This window comes from Rhamphochromis longiceps, linkage group LG20 (genome assembly GCF_057381845.1).
Source record: "Rhamphochromis longiceps isolate RC_006_pf linkage group LG20, R_longiceps_female_GT1.1, whole genome shotgun sequence".
Classification (NCBI taxonomy): domain Eukaryota; kingdom Metazoa; phylum Chordata; class Actinopteri; order Cichliformes; family Cichlidae; genus Rhamphochromis; species Rhamphochromis longiceps.
In genome coordinates this window covers 13834292-13856421 of record NC_140576.1, presented here as the reverse complement: position 1 = coordinate 13856421, position 22130 = coordinate 13834292, and the positions used below count along the sequence as shown (strand labels likewise).

The following is a 22130-nucleotide window of genomic DNA, read 5'->3' as shown; positions in this document are numbered from 1 at the left end:
CAGCTCGTCCAGAGTCACCATGGGCCTCTTGGCTGCATGTCTGATCAGCGCTCTCCTTGTTCAGCCTGTGAGTTTAGGTGGACGGCCTTGTCTTGGTAGGTTCACAGTTGTGCCATACTCCTTCCATTTCTGAATGATGGCTTGAACAGTGCTCCGTGGGATGTTCAAGGCTTGGGAAATCTTGTAGCCTAAGCCTGCTTTAAATTTCTCAATAACTTTATCCCTGACCTGTCTGGTGTCGAGAATCTGTGGCAAGATCTGACAACTGCTGTTCACAAACGCTGTCCATCTAATCTGACTGAGCTGGAGCTGTTTTGCAAAGAAGAATGGGCAAGGATTTCAGTCTCTAGATGTGCAAAGCTGGTAGAGACAGACCCTAAAAGACTGGCAGCTGTAATTTCAGCAAAAGGTGGTTCTACAAAGTATTGACTCAGGGGGCTGAATAATTACGCACACCCCGCTTTGCAGTTATTTATTTGTAAAAAATGTTTGGAATCATGTATGATTTTCATTCCACTTCTCACGTGTGCACCACTTTGTGTTGGCCTTTCACGTGGAATTCCAATAAAATTGATTCATGTTTGTGGCTGTAATGTGACAAAATGTGGAAAAGTTCAAAGGGGCCGAATACTTTTGCAAGCCACTGTATATGATTCACCTCAGTATCATAATAAACGAGCATTTCTGAGATTTAGGTAGTGGTGTAAGCTTCAGAAGATGAGCAGAACATTTATTATCAAAATATGTTGTGAATGGTGCCTTTGGAACCATGTAGCTTCTCCCCTAAACTTCTGTGAGACTTCTGTGCCAACAAATGGTACTAATAAAGTGAAGCATAGAAATGTTAGTGCAGTGTGAATGCTGACAGTTGAGTGATTTGAGGTGAATTTTTATGATTGCTGAATCTTTGGTGAAAAAACTGTTGAATGAGCGGAAATACACATAATCATTCACCCGAAAGCCAAAGTGCAGAACTGCTGAAAGCTGTTCACACAGAAGAAGTTTCAAGGTTGGAAAGTAGCTGAATAGCTTTTAAATGTACATTAGAAAAAGAGGTTGAAAAAATCTGAATGGATATTGAAAGCTCATATTCTTTAAATCCCTTGAAAAAAAAAGACTCATTTTAAATGTCTCAACTGAAGAACCGCAAATGAAAAACTAGAATATTTGAAGAATATCTGCTGTGTGTGTGTGTGTGTGTGTGCGTGTGGTAATGGTGTTGAATTGTGTTTAAAGAAAGATTCGGATCTCAGTACTGTGAATGCTTAATCAGCAGTCACACTAATGAGCTAGCCACAGGAGGAAGTAGATGCCAAATCCAAACAAAGAATCCTTATAACTTATAGATGTTTCCACCCAAAGTCCAGCGCCCTAAGGCTTTACGAACAACGATGAGAGAGAGAGTCAGAGCCATAATCCAGAACATGTTAGATGAGCTGCTACAAGAAAGCTTCAAGCAGCTAAAGACAGAAGTTGGTGAGGTAAAGGAGGAGGAACCATCATGAATGACCCTGCCTAGGATGCACCATGGCTAACATTAAAAAGTCCTATCAATGGCTAGAAAAGGCTATCTTAAAGGACAGCACAGAACAAGTCCTAAGGACCAGATCCATTGAGGCAGGAGTCACACACACAGCTGGACCCAAGTTCCAGATTGTGCAATGTGGACCCAGAGACATCCAACACACAATAGAAGGTTGTAGCCAATTGTAGTGTAGTGATTGGGACAGTGTACAGAAATAATTGTACCATAAATGAAATAAAAGTCCCCAACTCCTGATGAGAGACACCACCAAAGGTGGTTGAGAACAATATGAGTAAGGTCATGTTGGACTTTTGAGTTCTGGATGGACCAGCAGCTCCTGGCGAACGAGATGGATATAGTGATGCTTGACAAGCAGCAGAAGACGGCAGTTGTGATAAATGTGGCAATCCCAGCACACAGCAACAATAGAGGAGTAGAGGGGCTGAAGGAGTTACTGGGGCAGACGTAGAGGGTAAAGTCGAAAGTGGTCCCAGTGGTAATAGGAGCATTAGGAGCTGTAACCCCCCAAACTGGAAGAGTGCTTCCATCAGATTCTTTGCACAACTCAGAGGTTTCTGTCTAGAATAGTGCAGTCCTAGGAACAACGAGACACTGCACAGGACCCTCAAACTCCCAGGCCTCTGGTGGAGAGGCTTTAGAACTGGGGTGTCCAACTCCAGGCCTCAACAGCCGGTGTCCTGCAAGTTTTAGATGTGTCTTTGACCCAACACAGCTGATTTAAATGGCTAAATTACCTCCTCAACATGTCTTGAAGTTCACGAGAGGCCTGGTAATGAGGCCTGGCAGGGTTTAATAAGAATATTTTCTTCTTCCTGCTCCTTTTCACACATGGTTGTAGTGCTTTGTTGATAGAAAGTGTGGTTGGTTTGTTTGATCTGTTTTACCAAGTGTGAAATAAATAAATAAATGAAATGAAATAAAATGAAAACCTGCAGGACAGCGGCCCTTGAGGCCTGGAGTTGGACACCCTTGCTTTAGAAACACACACTTACCAATAGGGCTACGATGGATACATTGGATGATGATATTAAAACATCTACCTTTTCATATTATACTCTATCATTTATGTCATGCTGTTGCAAAACACACTGTTTACTGCAAGATATTTTTCATTGCCTATGAAATTATGCCGCAAATTGGTCTCTGCCAGTCACCAAAAACTACAAGCCTCTCCTGCCATCAACGCAAGTATCATGTGAAAGAGTATGGAGAGAGTTTATGAATAAGAAGCAAAAAGTTGTCAGGTGCTAACAATAAACCACAAACCCAAACGTTAGAACAGGCTGCCATATATATATATATATATATATATATATATATATATATATATATATATATATATATCTTAACAAAAAACTTTCTTCTTTCAGACCTGTGTTATTTGAGTGAGAGCCTTTGCCTCAACATATGAATCATGACTCCATGTTTGCAGGCTAACACAGGCCAAATGGATGACCCTGATAAACAATGGACCATGGTGTGCAGCAATCTGGCACTTATTCAGGTAAGGTATGCCGGGGAGAAATTTACACCCAAAATATGAAAAGAGTAAATAATGGGCTGGACTGTCACTGTTCAGAAGTTCAGGACTCCTGTCTTCAGTTTGCTCTCTGCATTGTGTTTAAGTACAAACTCACTCCACTTCAGTTTTTTAGGCTAAACGATTCCTGAAGCCATTTTTCGGAGAAAAATGTGCCAAAAAATATTCACTCATAAAAATTGCTGCTTCCAACATCTGTCTGTCAGTGTTCTGAATGTTAAATTCACTATCCTACTGTAGCCGGGGCCTGACGCTGCTGTGCTCTGTCCTGTTTCGGCAGGTCCAGGCCACAGTGGTAGGATTCCTCGCCGCAGTGGCAGCAATTTGTTTAGGGGCGATTTCCAGAGGAGGCATTGAACTGGAACAAGCAGCTGTCCTGTGCGCCAGCAGTATCACCACCGCCTTTGTAGCTGCTCTGTCTTTAGGTAAGTAAGCTGCGGGGATGTTCTTTATTTGGAAATTCGAATAACAGTCAGTTATTCTAGCATATAGTCACCCAAGCATACAGTTTCGTTTAGGGGTCAGGGGTCAAATCGGAAGCTGTAACTAGAAGAACCAGATGAAGCATTCACTCCAGAGTACCAGCTGTACTCACATTCTTCATGATGTTATGATAGTCAAACTAGACACATAAAAAAGGCACCATCAGTACCTCCTGACAGAGGAACTTTCTGATTGGATGTAAGATACATAGTTCTAAATAGCTCTATATAGCTTTATTATCACTTTGACCTTCAGATCAATCTGTTGAACTTGAGGTCAGAGGTCAAATGTGTCATGATATTTTAATCTTTATACAGGACTTTCTATATGTGGGCAATACACACCACACGTGTAATAATCATAGTTTCTATGCTATAAGGCTTTTTGCCAATTTTCAACCAATAAATAAAGTTGACTTTGAAGACCTCGGTGGATTTAATAGGTTGTTAACATGACCCCACTCCACACTCCCACAAGGTTTTCTCAGAATTCACAAAAAACTTTTCAAGCTGTCATGTTGACAGACAGAACGACACACACCCATGCAGATGCTACCGTTTTTAAGGTCTTAATTTAAGCTGCTAGGTGTGAATGTGATTCGTTGTAACTATAACAAACAATACGTAACAGTTTGACAGTTATACAAGCTAATGTTATTATTCTGACAGTGTTTTAGGGTGGCTTCTCATTGTTGTGAAACAAATTTCAATCAAACAGCTTTCATCTGTGCGCCTGTCCTTATATTACCCGTCTCAGCATGCACTCCCCGAATAATCCATAGTTCATGCTCACCTTAAGTGTTCTGGTGTTAAGCAGGACTGATGCGTGAAGGAACAAAACTGTCCTTGTTTCATTTTCTGCTCTGCAGGGGAAACCTCGTCACTGTCTCTCTCTACACTGCCATTTCAGTTTCTCTGTAATTCGTTTTTTTACTCATACCCTTTTGTTTTTCTTTTCTCTTTCCAGGCCAGCTATCACTCTGTGAGACAGGTTGGCGTGTTGACAGTTGTCTTTGTTGATATAGAAAAACGAACAAATTCCAGCTAAAAGCTTCCGTCAGCATTCTGTTGTCTCACAAACATGATGAAAGAAGCTGAATTGGCTCTTTCTTTCTACAGTTGTGTTTTCCCCGTATGTTGATTGAAAGTGTAAGCGTCTCACGTCTTTTGTGTTTCTGTCCCTTCACACTCTGTTGTGCAGGCCTGGTGATGATTGGAGTGATCATCGGCTCGAGGAAAGTGGGAATCAACCCTGACAATGTGGCCACTCCCATTGCTGCGAGTCTGGGGGATTTGATCACCCTGTCCCTGCTGGCTGGGGTCAGCAGCGCGCTCTATGAGTATAAAGGTGAGGAAAAAGCCGAGATGTCAGTAGCAACTATATGATCTCAAGCTCACTGGGTTTCACTAAAGTTCCTGGCTTTTTTTTACTTTTAACTGTGCGTATTTTTCCTTATATTCACAAACCTATGGCTGGATTAAAAATTTCATTTTTCACACAGCTTAGAATTGACCTTTGGAGTATGTCCAGATCAGCATCCAGAATTTACAAAAAAATTAAATAATAATAATAAAATTAGTTTCTAATATTACAGATCACTAGCACTGCTATTGTTAATGTCTGTGTGTGTTTGTTTGGATGTGATGTCCTAGGTGTCGCCCTCTGGTGATCTGTGAAGTATTTGGTTTGTGGCTGTTCGCCTCCTTAGCTCTACCCACTTCTTCTCCTTCATGACCCAGCCTTTGTGCTTGATCTGTTTTGGTTGCATGTTTTCTTTTTTTTCTTTTTTTGTTAATAAATGACATCTCTCAGAAAGTAAATGGGTGTTGTGTTACAAGCCACGGCCTTAACACAGTTTATTGTTTGAGATAACGGTTGTGGCCCCGGAGCTGCGTAGCACGGTGCTTCAAACGAGGCAACACAGGCTTTTTAAATTCATCCCATTGGTGCTGCTACTAAAAATCTTAGATGAGGTGAAATCTTGGACAAGGTCAGAGGTCAGTTTTTCTGATAGTCTTGTGAGTGTAATAACTGAAGAAGGAAATCGCCTAGGTTTTCAAATTTATACCATAGATGCCCTCGGCTGGGAGGCTGAGGGGTAGCACTGGTGGCTGCCAGTGACAAGTGAAAAACAAGTGATACAGGGTATTTTGGTGCCCTTGAAATTTGGAAGGAAAGATTTAATTGACTTTTTTCTGCCAGAAGATGGCAGCAAAAGGCAGATTTTTCCACACACACTGTGAGAATGCACTGTGTATACACAACACACACTGTAGTGTGTGTGCACTGTGTATCAAAATGACACCCTGAGACATTTTGATACACAAAAAAAGGGTGATTATAGATGTGTTCCTCTGCATCTAGTTATTTGGCATATGTGATGTAAATGTACATATGTGTGAAAACCCCGGAGCAACCCTCCCAAGGGTTTAATAAAGTTTTATTTAATCTATTCTAATCTAATAACTTCAATCTCAGCCAAACCGATTTACTCAGGAACAAATAAAGACACTGAAATAAGTCAAACAATAACATTTTTAGGTTATCTAAGTGAGTTATATATCATGTTTAACCTGAGTAGCGAAAGACCGCGGGGGTTTGAAAACGATGTGCTGGGAGTTCGCTGTTCTCGTCGGTTCAGATATTTAAAGTTTACACAGCTACATTCTCGCCTGAAAATATGCTAAAAGTTTATATTGTGACCCAGAAAGTTTTAAATATTACTCTTATTACTCTAAGTAGCTGCCGCCATTGTTGGAAACTGGAATTGGCTGGGCCGCGCTATGAATTCTGGGATATGGTTTTTCAATTCTGTTGTCCGGGTGGAAAATCAGGAGAAATTCGAGAGAGTGGTGGCTCAAGGAGATTTTCGGGAGGAGCATTGAAATTCGGGATTCTCCCGGAAAAATTGAGAGGGTTGTCATGTATGTGTACAGGGGGGATAAAATGCCAGTATCATTTACATCACAGACTTACTGTATATGTAGTATAAAACTGTAAAGCCTTTAATGTTGTGTTGAATAACATTTTTCATACCCATGCAGACATGCCCATAACTGACTGGATTTGTCTCCTTTTTTTCTTTCTTTCTTTGGAGACCTTCAGTATAATGTCTTTGTCTCTCTGTCTCTCTTTTTTTAGACATATGGTACCTGTCACCTATGGTGTGTCTGGTCTTTCTCTGTCTCATCCCGGTCTGGGTGTTGGTGGCCCGACAAAGCCCTCAGATCAGAGAGGTTCTCCGTTCAGGATGGCAGCCCGTAATAGTGGCCATGTCCATTAGCAGGTAGACACTCAAACACTTAATCTAGAATAATAATAAACAGCACTTTATATGTGAATAGATTTGTTTTTTGTGTGTTTATGGCTCTTGCACATATACAGGCCTATTAAAAAGTATTTTTTATGACGTATGAAGTCTACTCTTACTTCTCCTATAAGAATTAACAGGCTGCTGCTTAGCCCTATAAAGTGTGAGCAACTTTATAGAGATCTGGATCATTCATGTGTCAAAGTGGAAAGACATTAACAATCATCTGAGAGGAGCTATTGTTGCTGCCCATCAATCTGGGAAATACTATAAGGTCATTTCCACAGCAATTTGATGTCCATCACTTAACTGCCAATCTTCCCAGAAGTGGAGTGAAGAAGCTGCAAGACCTCAACAAGCAACACATCTTGTCCTGATCTAAAGAAACAGCTGAGCAACAAAATCAATGACATATATCCAGTGGCAGTCTGGAAAGGGTTACAAAGCCATTTCTAAGACTTTGGGACTTTGACAGAATGAAGGTGACTGTGAGAGCCATTGTCCACAAATGGAGGACACTTGGACCAGTGGTGAACTTTCACAGGAGTGGCTGACCTACCAAAGCTAGTGCAATAGACCAACGTCTCATCACGGAGATCACAAAATAACCCGGAACAATATCTAAAGAACCGCTGGTCTTAGTTTAGGTCAGAATTCATGACTCAACAATAAAAAAGACGCTTGACAAAAAGTTCCAGGGAGAAAACCACTGCTGACAAACATGAGCACAAAGGCTCATCTCACATTTGCCATAAACCATCTTGATGATCGCTGAGACTTTTGGAAAAATATACGTTTTGGAAAGTTTGAGTCCCGTTACGATTGGCATAAAACTAACAAAGCATTTAATTAAAAAGAACGGTATACCAAGTGTAGTGTGACGGTCTGGGATTGCTTTGCTGCTTCAGGATTCGGATGACTGAAGCAGCAAAGCAATCCCATGATGGAACCATGAATTCTGCTCTCTACCAGAAAATCCCGAAGAAGAATGTCTGGCCATCAGTTTGTGCCCTGAAGCTCAAGGGCACTCAAATTATACAGCAGGACAATGATCTAAAACACACCAGCAACTCCACTTCGGAATGGCTTAAAAGGACAAAATGAAGGTTTTGGAGTGGTCTAGTGACACAAATCCTAAAAGCAAAAGAAGAGAGAGCCAAAATTCCTCCACAACGATGGGAACGAGTCACTGCCAGTTATCACAAATGCTTCCTTGTAGTTCTCACCGCCAATGGTGGCACAGCTGCTTATTAGAATTAGTGGCTGTTACTTTTGTCTGTAGGGCAGGTAGGTTCGGAGAGCTTTTCATTTAAAAACAGCATCTGTGTTGACTGGGGTTACGTTGGTCTAATAACATTGGTTTGATGATGTGAACTCTGTAAGTGTGACAAATATGGACCAAAACTAAGAAATCATGCATCACGCTGTATGTACAGCATATGAGTACATAGGTTGTATTGCTGTGTTGTGATTGCCTTTGTGTTTGTGCTGTCCAGCTTTGGAGGCCTTATACTGGACAAGACAGTGAGTGATCCCAACTTCGAGGGTATGGCTATCTTCACTCCTGTCATTAATGGTAAGCAGGTCTCTAAAATGAAACGGTGCCACATGTAATTAATTGAACATGTCTGTACAAATGCCTGTGCGGTAGTTGATGACAGTGAGTTTCTGTGTGTCAGCCAGCTCAAAGTTGTAGGAAGTTGAGATCTGTGTCACATGGGTATAGTAATAAAATTTGAAAAAGTGCTGCAGTTAAATCAAATGAGCTTAAAATTTAATGTCAAACTCTCATTTGATTTAGAAATAGTGATAGCTGCTCATGTTCGGGTTTGTTGTGCATGAGCACCACAGTAAGCACAGATTTTACAGCACAGTCCACCTCTCGGGGCACGGCTGAAATATTTCATTTTACCAGGATTTGAGTGCATCTAAAATCCCCATCCAAATACTTTGACTTGATCAAAGGATTTTTCTTTATTGATTTCCTTCCAAGAAAACTGTAAACGCTACTATTTTGTGTGTTTAACAGCTCTGACGTCTGACATTAAAAAGCTGTAAACACGGAAGAAAAATATAAATGTGGTCGGTGGATGACCCATCCAGACTGGCTGGATATCAGTGTTCAGTGTTTTTCTACATAATCCTATTTAATTTGAAAACTGAAGCCATATTTCTCATAATATTAAAATCTTGTCTAAACACAGGAAGCAGGACAAGAACTTTGCTGAAGTAAAATTTTGAATTTGGCAACAATTTTGTTTATATTCACCGCCAAAGCACTAAGAACATATTATGTAATACCAATTGGGGGCATTCAGAACAGTCTAAATTACCATGCATGATGACCTCTCCTCAAGTACTTGAGCCTTTTTTTTCCAAGTGGATGTTAATTGCCATTGTGAAATGAACTGAAACCAGCTGCTAGCGGGAAACCAGTCTAAAATCATATGTGATGCTTCGGAAAATGTTCAGCCCTAATGTTAAAGTACACATGATTTGAAGTTAATGGGCTAAAACCTGAAGAACTGCCAAAATGTCCTGTAAATGAAGCCTTAAAACCACTGGAACATTTGAGAAGAACCAACTTTTTCCTTATGCACCAGAGCCGTGATGTAAGGGCATCAAACTGCTTTCGTGCATCTTTTGGAAACTCAATTTCTATGTTTTATTTTGCTTAATCAGAGTTCTTCTTTTACCAAAATATAATCACTTGTACCTAAAATGCAATATTTTGTGATTTAAAAATGGAAAAGAGTGAAGAATAAATCTAGTTTCTCACCTATTTGACCAACTATTGAAAGCGAAGCAGCCAAACAGGGATATGGTTCTAAATTATAGACTGCAGATAAAAGATGGACCTAGCCAGCATGACATCAACTACTGGTTTGTGGACGACTGTTTTAAAGTTTGAAGTTTGGTTTCTTGACTCTAGTTTTTTTTTTTATATTTGGAAAAGGGCTTAGCATGTAGGGCTGTGCAATATGAACAAAATCTCATATCCCAATATAAGACATCTATCGTCCGATAACGATATAAATCACAAAAATGTAACATTTTCTGTAAATTCTGTGAATCTCGGGCAGCTCGACTTGCGGGAAGTGTTTCCAGCTGCGCGTCATGTAGCTGGAATCGAGTGTTTTAACAGATGCATGAAACTATACAATTTTAGACATAAGTTGTAACAGCCGCCGTTTTCTTTGTGAGTATTTATTACACAGCGTGCTGCGGGGAAAAGCCTGTTCTAACGTTTGAGTCTAAGGTTTATTTTTTAGCACCTGGCGGCTCTTTTTTACTTCTCATCCGTAAATAATCTGCTCTTTCAGTTTATTTTGAAAAGTCTCAACAGGATCTTGAGCTTTATTGTGAAAGGTTTATGTGAAACATAAACAAGCAGACACGCGATGGTGTTACCGTCGTTGTTGCTAACCACAACGCATAAAAACAGGCGCTTGTCTGTCCGTAGTGTGGTTATATTAAAAGAGAAAAAGAGAACTTTAAGAAATTAATATAGCCACTACAGTGACCATCAAAACAATGAAAAAATATTACCGTAAACAGTTTATTTTCCGACACCACGAAACAAACGATAGCGTAAAATGAAACGATAGATGTTTTTATATCGTCACCCGATATATATCGTTATATCGAACAGCCCTACTAGCATGCTAGGTCATCAGCTAACCATTTGGGAAGACCTAGCAGGCACTTGGTACCGTATAACTGCCTACAGTATAAATATTGTTTGTTTTATTTTGTTTTTTTATACCTAGCTATAAACATATTATTTCTGCTTTAAAATCAACCATTTTAACATCAGTGTTGGAGCTTGCCATAACTGGACAGGAACTACAGTTTCTTCATTCCCATATTGTTTGACTTAATACTATTATCTTACAATAAAATAAAATAAATGCTCTTTTGATGGGACTACTAGCTTCTACTTAGGTCGTTTACTTTTGAGGATGCTGACTTTATCTACATCACCTTTGCTGTTGTGTCAAATAAGAAGAGAATAAGAAGAACCAACTGTCAGAGTAGCTACAATCACAAACAAAACAGCCACAGACAAAATTTGAAAAGGTCGAGCGTTGCAACAGCAGCTAAGTAGACTTGGCAAACTATTTGTGGTTGATTCGATTGTGCCATTATAATGATGCAAATACATGAGTAATAAGATGCAGCAAGTCAAGCTACTCTTTTAGAGGCAAGCATAAAAAACAAACAAAAATTTAAAAATGAAGCTAAAAACTGCAGTTCATCTAGTGGCCACTTGGTGTTGGTTCCCAAAGCCAATCGGTTCCCATAGTACCCATGTGTCCAACTTACCAGTATTAAAAAGCATCCCAAAAATCATTAGAAAATCTCCTCAGATCAATAAAAAAACAGGATTTACAGTACAGGAATGTCCAGCTTCTGAAATGTATGTTTCTTTAAGATGTTAATACTTGGTTGGGAGCTCCATCACCACAAATTACTGCATAAATGTAGCGTGGCACGGAGGCAGTCAGCATGTGGAACTGCTGAGGTGTTATTTTGACAGCAGCCTTCAGCTCTGCCTGCGTGTTTTTCATCTTCCTCTTCACAATACCTTCAAGATTCTTTTAGAGTTTAGGTGAGGTGAGTTGGCAGGACAGTAATAACATGGTCAGTGAACCATTTGGTAGCAGTTTTAACACTGTTCATCCTCTCCTGGAGGATGTGAATGATCGTCATCCGGGTAACCATTAAATCAGAAGTTTGCCAAATGATTGCGGCTGTATGTGCTAAACAAGGGTGAGAGATGTAAGGTGTTTATGCTGTTTGAATAGTAATTTATTGACATACTTAAATCTGAGATACTGGATTCCTGCTTTTCATGAGCTATTAAAAGAAAAAGGTGAAATATTTCTGTTTATGTGCACTGAATCTGTAAAATATACATTTTTTGAGACGCAGTAGTACAGTGTGTACCATAAACCTGTCAAATAAACATAAGGACGAGCAGAGAGATCGTCACACTGTGCTTATAGAGACCTGATCGTCATCTTTAATGTGTGTCAAACTTATGCCTTAATGAAAACTGCATCATGACATAGAGAAGAGGAAGCAAAAAAGAAGCAGCCCTAAGGCCGAGTGGTTTGGCTGTGAGGTGATGCGTGCAGAGAGCCGATGAGTATAGGAGAGAAGTCAATGTAAACCACTAATGATGCACAGCCAGTGTGCTGGCACAGCTCATAGGGCCTTGAATAACCACAGATCCTCCCTGTCACTGTTTCTCATTTTGATTCTGCCCATCCTCTGGCTGTTTCATAATTCGTACGCTCTTTGCGCCACGCTTATAATTTCTAAATTTCCCATCTGGTTTAAATTTCCTATTCTGGCTTGCAAAATATAACCAGCATTATGTTTTCCTCACAAAACACCCCTCTCCCTATCCTAATGGCAACTGTGCCTCTCTTTTTTTTTTTGTTTGGTTTTGTTTTTTGTGGGGCTAAGTACTTGGAAGGGTGCTTGACATAACCAAGTTGTCACAGATATCACTGTCAACACCAGATGAAAATGGACTGTGAAAAGCAGTGGGATCTGCAAAAGCTGTCCTTGATTGTGTCGAAATGCGACTTTGAAGAGGCGAACAAATTCATTTCACCCAGCATCTTATCTTCCAGTTTGATTGTGTAACCCACCTGGAGCACATTAGAAATCAGAAAATGGCTCATCAAACAGTTCATGCTCAACCAGTATTGACACAATATTTATGCCAGAATTTGTCCCATTCTGATTTTTACCGACAGTTTTATTTGTGTGGCGTTCCACGTGCATGTGCGACTAGTCTCCACACTTTGCAGTGCTCTTTTGTACTCATCTCTCTTATGTTTCAGTTACTGTGACTCGAGTGGTCAGGCTTTAGCGTTGCTCTGGCTCGCGTCTCTCTGCAGACCCTGTCCGGATCACAGCTGTGCCAAGAGTGTGTCATTATTTGGCCTAATTTGTGTGCCGGCAGCAATAAATGAGATTAAGCGTCACTAAAGCTGTGTTTACTGTTCTTTGTGGGAGAGAACTTTGGTAACCACCCTGTAGTTTCTCTTGCTTTGTTTACATCATCTTTGACTCAGCTCGTTCATCCTCTTGCCTTCTCTTCCCATGGCATAGGAGTGGGTGGCAACTTGGTAGCCATCCAGGCCAGCAGGATCTCTACCTATCTGCACTTTTGGAGCATCCCAGGGGTGCTACCCTACAAGATGAGGCAGCACTGGCCCAATCCCTGCATCACCTTCTTCTCCTCAGGTAATGCTGCCATGCGGTGGAAGCTCTCTAAACCAGAAATTTAAACGATTTAAGGAAACTGACTTTAAATGTCCTAACAGGCATTGGTAAAAAACAAATTCTACTAATGAGGGGCTGGAATCAAGCATTCTAGACACAGAATCAGCCCACCCCAACCTGCCTGAACCCCAGGAAGAGCCAGCCTCTTCACGAAATCCAAACCCAAGAGCTACAGCCCCAGGGCCACCCAACAGGCCCCGCCACACCATAGTTTTAAACTCACTGTCTCACCACCATCATCGTCATTTTCAGCCAGAGACAAACGGCCAGCTCGTGTGAATGTGGGGCTTGATCTATTAGCTGACTGCAAATAAGACTTCCAATAATGCTGATGTCAATCAGAGTCTGCAGAATGTGTAAAAAGTCAGCTGTTGATGTCAGATTAACTATAAGTGGTGACAATATTGACAATGTGGAGCTTGTAAAATAACTCATATTATGTTACATCATACAATCACAGTAAAGTTTAGACTAGAAGTTGGAGTCAAAAGATTGGTGATACAGATCAGTGGTTGATAACAAAAGGCACTATTTTCTTACATTTTCTGTCTCCCAGGGGTCAACTCAAAGTCAGCACGGGTGCTGTTGATGCTCGTTATACCCGGTCACCTGGTCTTCCTTTACGCCATCTCTCTGCTACAAGGAGAGGAGGCACCTATCACCATAGCCTTCACTGTCTGCTACCTGTGTGCTGCTCTGATACAGGTACACTGATTCAGCCCCATGCCACATACACTGTAAGAAATCATTTGGGTTTTCCTGTTGATGGTAGCCAAGACTGAGCGGTTTCTCATGAACTCGTTGGCTCTCAGCTGACCCTCAAGTTTCCAATGACAGTCTGACAGAGACTGTGAAAACCAGTCATCAGAAGGTACATTATAGACTTAGACTTTGTACAGTCTGATCAAAATGGCCGCAACCACCTGTTACCAAAGTGTGAAATGACCTGTACCAGGTGTGTGTTTGAGCAGCTCACTGGGATAAAGAGTTGCTCCAGGATAGAGCAGAAAGTCCAGCGCAATCCCCAGCATAACATCATCTATCTTGTGTTTGGAAAGTCTGTGTTACTGAACAGAATTCTGTGTTTTGTCCTTTGATACCAAGTCAATAATAGTTTGGCACTCTCGGTAATCTCCTGGAGGTTCCAGATGTCAGATTTCCTAACAGCCCAAGCCCAGAAAAGTTGATTCCATTTCTAGGAAGCTTCATAGGACACTGCCACGGATCACAGATTTTTCAGCTGATAATCAAATACTTAATACAATCAATATAGACCATGTAACCATTTAACCATCACTTTTAGATATACATTCTAATCATCTGCTCCAACTATTCATCCACTAGGTTTTATTTTTTCCTCTCCAACAGCTGTTTGTTCTTTCTTTCTTTTTTATAAACAACTGTTAGAAAGCTGTTTACTTTTAGTTGTTTTAAACCACTTATCTTATTTATTTAAAGTCAGCTCTACTTCTACCACTTTAGGCATTAGTCACACCGGCCTAGAGACCGGTTGAAAACCCCGTCGCTCCCTCAGGTCGGTTTCAGGGGAAAATGCACGTTCTCCCACTGACTGGTGCGTGATCACCTGAGGTTGCTGGTTCAAATCTGTCTCAGAGAGTGTGGTGCACCAAAAATGTCCTGTTGCTTACTTTGGTCACTAGCACATTGCTGCGGTCGCCCAGTGTGCACGCTTGTAAATGCCGCACATGTTTAGATGCCAGACAGTTGGTAACTAATCACAGAATGATACTGAAACTTAAAGTGTGCCACAAACTGGAAACAGAGAGCATTCACTATCAAAGTTAGAGCTGCGTCTTACAGTTTTTTCTGAATGCTTAAACCCTAACTGTGATTCCTGTAGCACAATCTCTAAAACTATTCAGACTTATAGCAAAACCACTCACTGAGTTTGCAAAACTAAAAGCACAAAAACTGCTTTGCACTCAGTTTGCAATTTTGTAACACACACTTTGCAAAACTGTAGGCAAAATTCACTGCACAACACTCAATTACCAAATTTCCAACACACTCCTAGCAAAAGTATACACATGTATGGCTATCATTAACACTAATTTGCCAACTGTCTGGCACACTTTCACATGTGAAAACTTTTTTAAATAATTAGTTCACTTTGCAATCAGCCTAAGCACTATAATACAGGTAAGCTGTGTGTGCGGAGTACAATGGAGGGAGCAGAAAGAGTGAGAAGTAGAGGAGGCCGAGGAAGAGGACGTGGAGGTGAAGAAGTAGGATGAAGAGGACGACAAGGACAAGGAGGAGCAAGAGGAAGACGAGGAGGGGGGAGAGGAAGATGAGGAGGGGGGAGAGGAAGGGTAGGAAGAGTAAGAAATAGAATTGCTGATGACATCAGAGCTACAATAGTGGACCATGTAATCAACCGTGGAATGACCCTGAGGGTAGCTGGCCAACGGGTCCAGCCTAACTCGAGCCGCTACACTGTAGCAAGCATCATAAGGACATCTTGAAATGAGAATCGGTTAGTACAGTCACTTCGCACAAAGATTTGTAGCACTGCCATATGCCAATGAGAAACACACCAATACCATTGATGTAAAAATACTGAAATTGTTACTTTACAGAATTGCTAGATGACCAGATGCTGGGGGCAGAGGAAGCATGTTCACTGCAGACCAAGTAACCCATATAGTCATTATGGCGATTGCAAATAATCCTATACTTGGAAATGAACACTTGTGTTTGTTTTGATGTGTGTGAATAAACACCAGTACTTGAAGTTTGGATCCCTCTATGCTTATGGATCTATGACAGAAGTATGAGCTCAAACTGACATAGCCTACCTTGTGCACAGAGAAAGCAAAAGCCAGATGTGTTTTGTATTCATACCATCAGTGTGCAGTTGGCGCATTGTGTGCTTAGTAGATGATGGCTTGTGTGTACTGTTTGATACGGAAACACCATTTTTACGAAGGTGTGAAGAGTTAATCTAGCTGTGTTTGCTTTTGCAAGAGAACTACAATGTTTTGATTATTGGGTGACAGGTTTTCTTATTTGTGTGAAGAGTTTTGCAAAATTAGCCAATAGTTACAAAAAATGTGCTTAAGCAATCAGAAAAAACTGTAAGCTGCATCTGAACTAGAAGCAAAGCGCCAAACAGAGACCACAGATGGAGAATGACATTGGGCAACTAAAAGGAACTACGCATGACATAAGCGTTAGTGATGGGAAGTGATCAGGACCTGGGATACACTTTTCACAAGTTCCAGGGAAGCACTGATTGGCATATAACTTGATAGTAAATGGTTTAGAGGACCACCTAGGCAACTGGATCACTAACTGATTATTCAGTTACTTTCTGTTCCAGCAGTTGATGATGTGCAGTTAAAAATCTCATTTAATTACCTCAAACCATTTTTTTTTGTCCAACAGCTTGAGCTAACATTTAATACTTGAACCATTGTTTATTCTCTTAATCTTAATAATGTTACAGTTACTATTTAAATCATTTGCTTTACTATTCGCTGACATTTCCTCATTTCAACCATTGTTTTAGGGACAGATTTAACCATACTTTAACTATTAGCCATTTTTACAACTTTCCCTTAACCTTTAGAAAAGTCTAAGAAAAGCCTCTGGACTTCTTTAAATTCTTCAAGAAGCTTTTCTTTCCAAGCTCCTTAGACTGACCTGGATGACTGAGAACCTTCACAGACAACCTTTAGAAAACTATTCAAATTCCCCATCATTTTATTTTCAGTTGCTAAATATTACTATACTGTTACAACAGGTCTTTCAGTTTCGACAGTTGGGCCATTACATTCACCAACTTCATTCCTTTAGCCATACTTTCAACCGCCCATCTTTTCCTTTTAGCTGTTTAAATCATGTATATCATTAGATTATTTGTCCATTACTGGCAGCTAATAGTTAGAAAAGAAGCTAACTTTACAAGTACTCATTTTGACACTCACAGCCCAGTTGTCTTCTCTCTTCAGGTGGCTATCCTCCTTTATGTTGCTGACCTAATTGTCCGTTTGATGTGGAGACGGAGTCTGGACCCTGACAACTTCTCCATCCCGTACCTGACTGCCCTGGGAGACCTGCTCGGCACTGGTTTCCTGGCTCTCTGTTTCCGCTGCGTGTCAGTGGTTCAAAGCCTGGGTCTATAAACTGATTTTTTTTTCCATTAAGAACTGAACTCTTAGCCTGCCACCATCGTATTGAACCCGATTTTTGTTACATTAACAAAAATGCTTTTGATTGGACAATAAAGCATTTTTGGATCTTTCCCACTGCGCCTGAGAAATCCGTATTTGTCACAATTCAAACCTTTACACTGATGGGAGGTACAGCACTGGTGACATCCACCCATTTACATCCATTCATCTGGATAGGTTATTCTGCTTGGACACATCCACTTTAAGCCTAGCAACCAATCAATCTTTTTTTTTTTTTTGCCTAGCCAAAATGATGTCCTTCATTTTGAATTAATGTTGACTATGATTCCTCTGTTTCTTGGTCCTTATGTGGTTACCCTGCGTGGAATATGTAGCAACTTATCATAGTGGCATGACAGCAAGGTTTTGTTTTGTCTTTTTAAATCTAAGGGATAGAACAGACTTAAAGCAGCCCGTCTTTGGGTGCACTGCACTATGCATTGATTTTGGAGGATGGAGAAGATGATATATGTCACCGTATAAATGACATATGTCATACACTAACTCAGCAGTCCCCAACCCCCGGGCCACCGACTGGAATCGTTCGGTACGGGCCACGTGAGTTGAGGCTCAGGTGTGAAATGTATCGTTAACTCAGTGTCCCTGGGTCTTTTCCCATGTTTTAATTGTGAGACTTATTTTCAAAGAAATATTTATGCGTTACCATAGCGACCAGAGAGCATTAAGGGGCAGAGAAGAGGATGTTACTCTCAATGTTGTTGGCCCATTTCAGAAGGATGCTGCTAATAAAGTTACACAATTACACAGTGAATTCGCGTTTATTATTATACTTACAAAATACCACGGTTTTTGTCTTGGTCATATTATTTTATTTTGTTGTATTTATCCGCGACACCTTAAAGGCCGATCCGTGAAAACCTTGTCTGACACTAAACGGGTCCGTGGCACCAAAAAGGTTGGGGACTGCTGCACTAACTGGAATATAAAATAATGGGGAATGTTCTCATGATAATCTTCTTATCTCTATCATAATCCACAGAATGTACTTTATAAGGATTCTAACAATCAAAATAGACACCAGTCTTTGTGCAGATTTATAATGTTGAGATACTGAGACAGATGGACGGACAGAAATAATAACTGTTAAATGTTTGACATCTGTAAATCTTTTTTTTTCTCTTGTCCACGATGCACAGCGCTCTCCTGAATATCTAATGTTCAGATTATGTAGAGCTTCTTGTTGGACATTCACTAGATAAATGTACAGTATCGTTAGCGTGCACATTAGGTCAATAAGCTAATGATTACGAGAAAGGAGATTGTTGTTCAGATTTCACATCACACTAGAAATTGTTAAAAATGTGTTTCTAAACACTGAAGTGTGAAAATGTGTGTGCACCTCTCACCTTGTGCGTCACGATCTCAATGTTCAGAAAGCGTTCTGCAATATTTTGATAGTTGTGAACTTTGTGCTGCCACTTGATGATTTTAAAAAAACCAGACAGCTGCCTCTGGAATTCTCTCACTACTTGATATTACATCCCTTTAATGGAGGGTCAACAAAGCCTTACTATTCATAGTGATTTTTTTCAGAACCAGAAGACCTCATCATTACAGCAGTGAGTGCATACTTATTTTGTCTGTTATGGAAAGTCTTTGCACATATTGGACTTTAAGGTTTTAGCTCAGCTCTTGACCAAATCCAAAACTTACCTTTAACCCCAGTTCTTGGTCATAGTCTGTCTTGATATCCTTGATTTTCTTTGTCTTGTCTTAAAACCCCAAAATAGCAGAGTTCAGAAATATCCCACTCTTGTGGACACGTTTAATCCACGCTGGTATAATTTGCATCTGGTGTCACATTCTGCCTGTGTTCACTGTGCCCTTTTTTAATTCACGTAACAGTTAAATTCATGTTTAAGCTGCTTTATATTCAGACTTTGCACATTCAAATGTTCAATAAAACATAAAAGATAGAATCGGTAAAAGTTCATGACAGCATTTGGGTGACTAAATCAGACTGGCCCAAACTATGTCCTTGTCTTTCTGTTTGAGTTTACATGATGTTTCAAAATAACACTGAAACACGAATGTGTGTGTACATGCACTCATTAAACACAAGGAGAGTTTCTCATTTTTCACGTGCATGCACTTTTCGAGTAAACCTCAGACATAAATGTGTTTCTGTCAACAACCTGTCTTCTCAGTGAACATTTATGTGAGGTACTGCAGTGTTAATAGGTCTTTGCTAAAAGCTTTTATTGTAACACTGTTAAGCACTAGGTGCATAAGAACAATAGACGTGTACTACTTGAATTCCAGGTTAGTCATCTGAGATTAGTGTATTAACTGTGATACTGTGAGATTTTAGACCACAGCTAAGATTGTGTTGTACCAGCACACAAGTGAGTCGTAACCAGTGTGGGTGAAGGGGCTGGATGATATAATTTAAAATTTGTCATTCGCATAACGATTAAGGTTAATATGACAGTTTTAGGAAATTAGTTCTTTAGACTATTATGTTTGTTTGACTGTGGATTGTCTGCTGTTTGAATTTTTGACAGTGATCCAAATTAGACGCACATTTAATTTAAAACTGTTAAAAGGAAAAGTTTAGTGTTTTAATAAATTATTATTTTCAACTGCCATTTCTAAAAATGTAAAAGAGTAAAATATTTGGATAAGAAGGCCAATAAATGGATGTTGCTGGTAAAGCCAGAGTTGTTGTAGTAGTCCCCCCGCTTCATTCATGTTCACATGGACGACATATAAAATGATGTTCTTGTAGTCTACCGTAGGTGGCGTGATGTCTGCCAGGTTATAACAAATTAGAGGGTATTTGCATGGGGCCTCACTTGAGGGTCACCCTGTAACTACAAAATGCTCTGATCCAAAGTGGAGTCTCGCATACCTGCAGACCACTACACCAAATGGTTTAAAGAGAACAATCACAGATAAAAACATGGGAACATTACTTGAGCATTTAATTTGGTAATTTTATAAACATGGACCCAAGTTCTAGTGATGGCGATAACTTGTTCACAGTGCTGCCTTTTATCCCAGTTAAATGCTTAAACTGTAAAATGGAAAAAAATAACTATTTATCTATGTCAAAGGCAATCACCGTAATATGAACTTTAAATAGTGAAACACTCTGTACCTTAAAACTAGCATAACTTTATGCTTGTATAGCTCCCTATTGAGCTATACTTATATGTATAGCTCAATAGAGCTATATGTGTAAGGTATAGAATAAGTTTAACTGGCTTAGGTAAGCTAGCACCTGCTAATTACAGCTAAACCTTTAAAGTGAAGCAATGGTAGCAGTTTAGCTAATTGTTAAAGATAGCTAAATACTTGTTTGCTTTAAACTTTAGAGTGATAACTATTTATCTTAGCACTAACATAACCTAAGGACCTAGTCACACAGTCTGCAACCATCTGGCAACAACCAAACATGTATTCTCTGATCAGTTGTGAATTGCTGTGAGAAGTCACTGTGAGGTTGCTTGCTCAGCTCATTTCCTAAGGGCCTAGAGACCAGGGCAGCGTGCATTCGACTGGCAACTGGTTTCTCTGTATTGTGTGCAGTCACTAGCATGAAAATGATTGCAGAAAGATATATGGTACTGCACCAAAAACCTCCTTGAAATTGCTTTAGTCACGAGCAGATTGCTGCGGTCTTCAGCAAATTGTCCAGAAGATGCTGACTTTTAAAAACTATTCGACAGGTGGTAGTGAAACTGGGAAGACAGGGTTGTCCACTAGTCTCTAGGCTTGTGTGAGTGAGGCCTAAAAATCTACAAGTTATAAACAATGAAAACGAACATTAACTGCTAATATAATATACCTGCTAGCTATTAGCTCAATTTAGCTCACTGCTAAATGGCTTTTAATTGAGAGTGGTCAGTCTTTGCATCTAGCTTTTTGCAAGAAAGCAAACCTCTATTTTATTCATTTCTTTTTTAGTGTATCATCCAGCCCTACTGGACAGTATGGAGTGCAACTGGAACAAAAACATCTGACTGCAAACTTGCACTGTGTTTTATTAGTAGTCTGAAGTTGCCTTAAAAGCAAAAATGTCAACCATGTTGTAACTAAAATCTCGTCTACAAGCATCTCAATGTTAAAAAAACCAAAACAATCTGTATTTAAATGTTGCAACAGTTCTTTGTCTTTTCCTTTACCTTTGTCAGAGCTTGTACTGTACTTCAGTGTTGACACTGCCACGTTATGACGTTAGGGCCTTTTAAAAGCGCCTTTATTTTCTAATCTTGCTGTGTTCAGTTCTTCAAGCTTCCATACCTACACTGTGCTGTCTTATGTGTCTGGAGATTAAAGCAAAATTGTTGGTGAGTGTTAATGTGACTTTGTGGCTATGAACAGTTCTATTTTAATAAAAAACTAACAGACTAATTTCCGATTGTCTGTGGCATTATCATACAAATAAGAAAAAAAAAAAAGTCCTGCTACTCCAGCATGTGTATGGTTTTTAAAGTTTGGGGCAGTTTTACTATTCCTACTGCTGAAAGTGTAAAGAATGCACGAACAGTGATTTTTGCACGAGTTGCAAAAAAACCACACAAAATATAGTTTCTGCACAGCTGTGTTCAAATGGCGTTCAACTATAGGACAACTGTCATAATAATAAAGCAGACACACACAGCGCTGTCATTGTGGGTTTATATTTTTTTTAAAACTTCAAGGTAACCAGTCATTCACTATCACATCAGCAAGTGCACTTCAGTTATCAGATTCACAGCTTGGTGTCACAAGTGCATGAGAGATTCT

General features: G+C 40.0%; 1 protein-coding gene across 6 annotated transcripts in view; it reads left to right on the top strand.

The window, feature by feature from the left end:
- Nucleotides 1-21980, top strand: part of LOC146645068 (solute carrier family 41 member 1-like) — a 42077-nt gene extending 20097 nt beyond the window's left edge. For 5 of the 6 annotated variants that reach the window (XM_085394884.1, XM_085394887.1, XM_085394886.1 and 2 more), the window contains exons 4-11: nucleotides 2979-3050; nucleotides 3367-3511; nucleotides 4770-4916; nucleotides 6711-6855; nucleotides 8376-8455; nucleotides 13009-13143; nucleotides 13739-13887; nucleotides 17157-21980. In XM_085394884.1, the coding sequence (XP_085251010.1) occupies nucleotides 2979-3050; nucleotides 3367-3511; nucleotides 4770-4916; nucleotides 6711-6855; nucleotides 8376-8455; nucleotides 13009-13143; nucleotides 13739-13887; nucleotides 17157-17330 (1047 nt within the window). In that variant the 3' untranslated portion in view covers nucleotides 17331-21980. The remainder of the gene's footprint in view (nucleotides 1-2978; nucleotides 3051-3366; nucleotides 3512-4769; nucleotides 4917-6710; nucleotides 6856-8375; nucleotides 8456-13008; nucleotides 13144-13738; nucleotides 13888-17156) is intronic. The other variant, XM_085394883.1, reaches the window with a different exon arrangement.
- The last annotated feature ends 150 nt before the right edge of the window (nucleotides 21981-22130 follow it).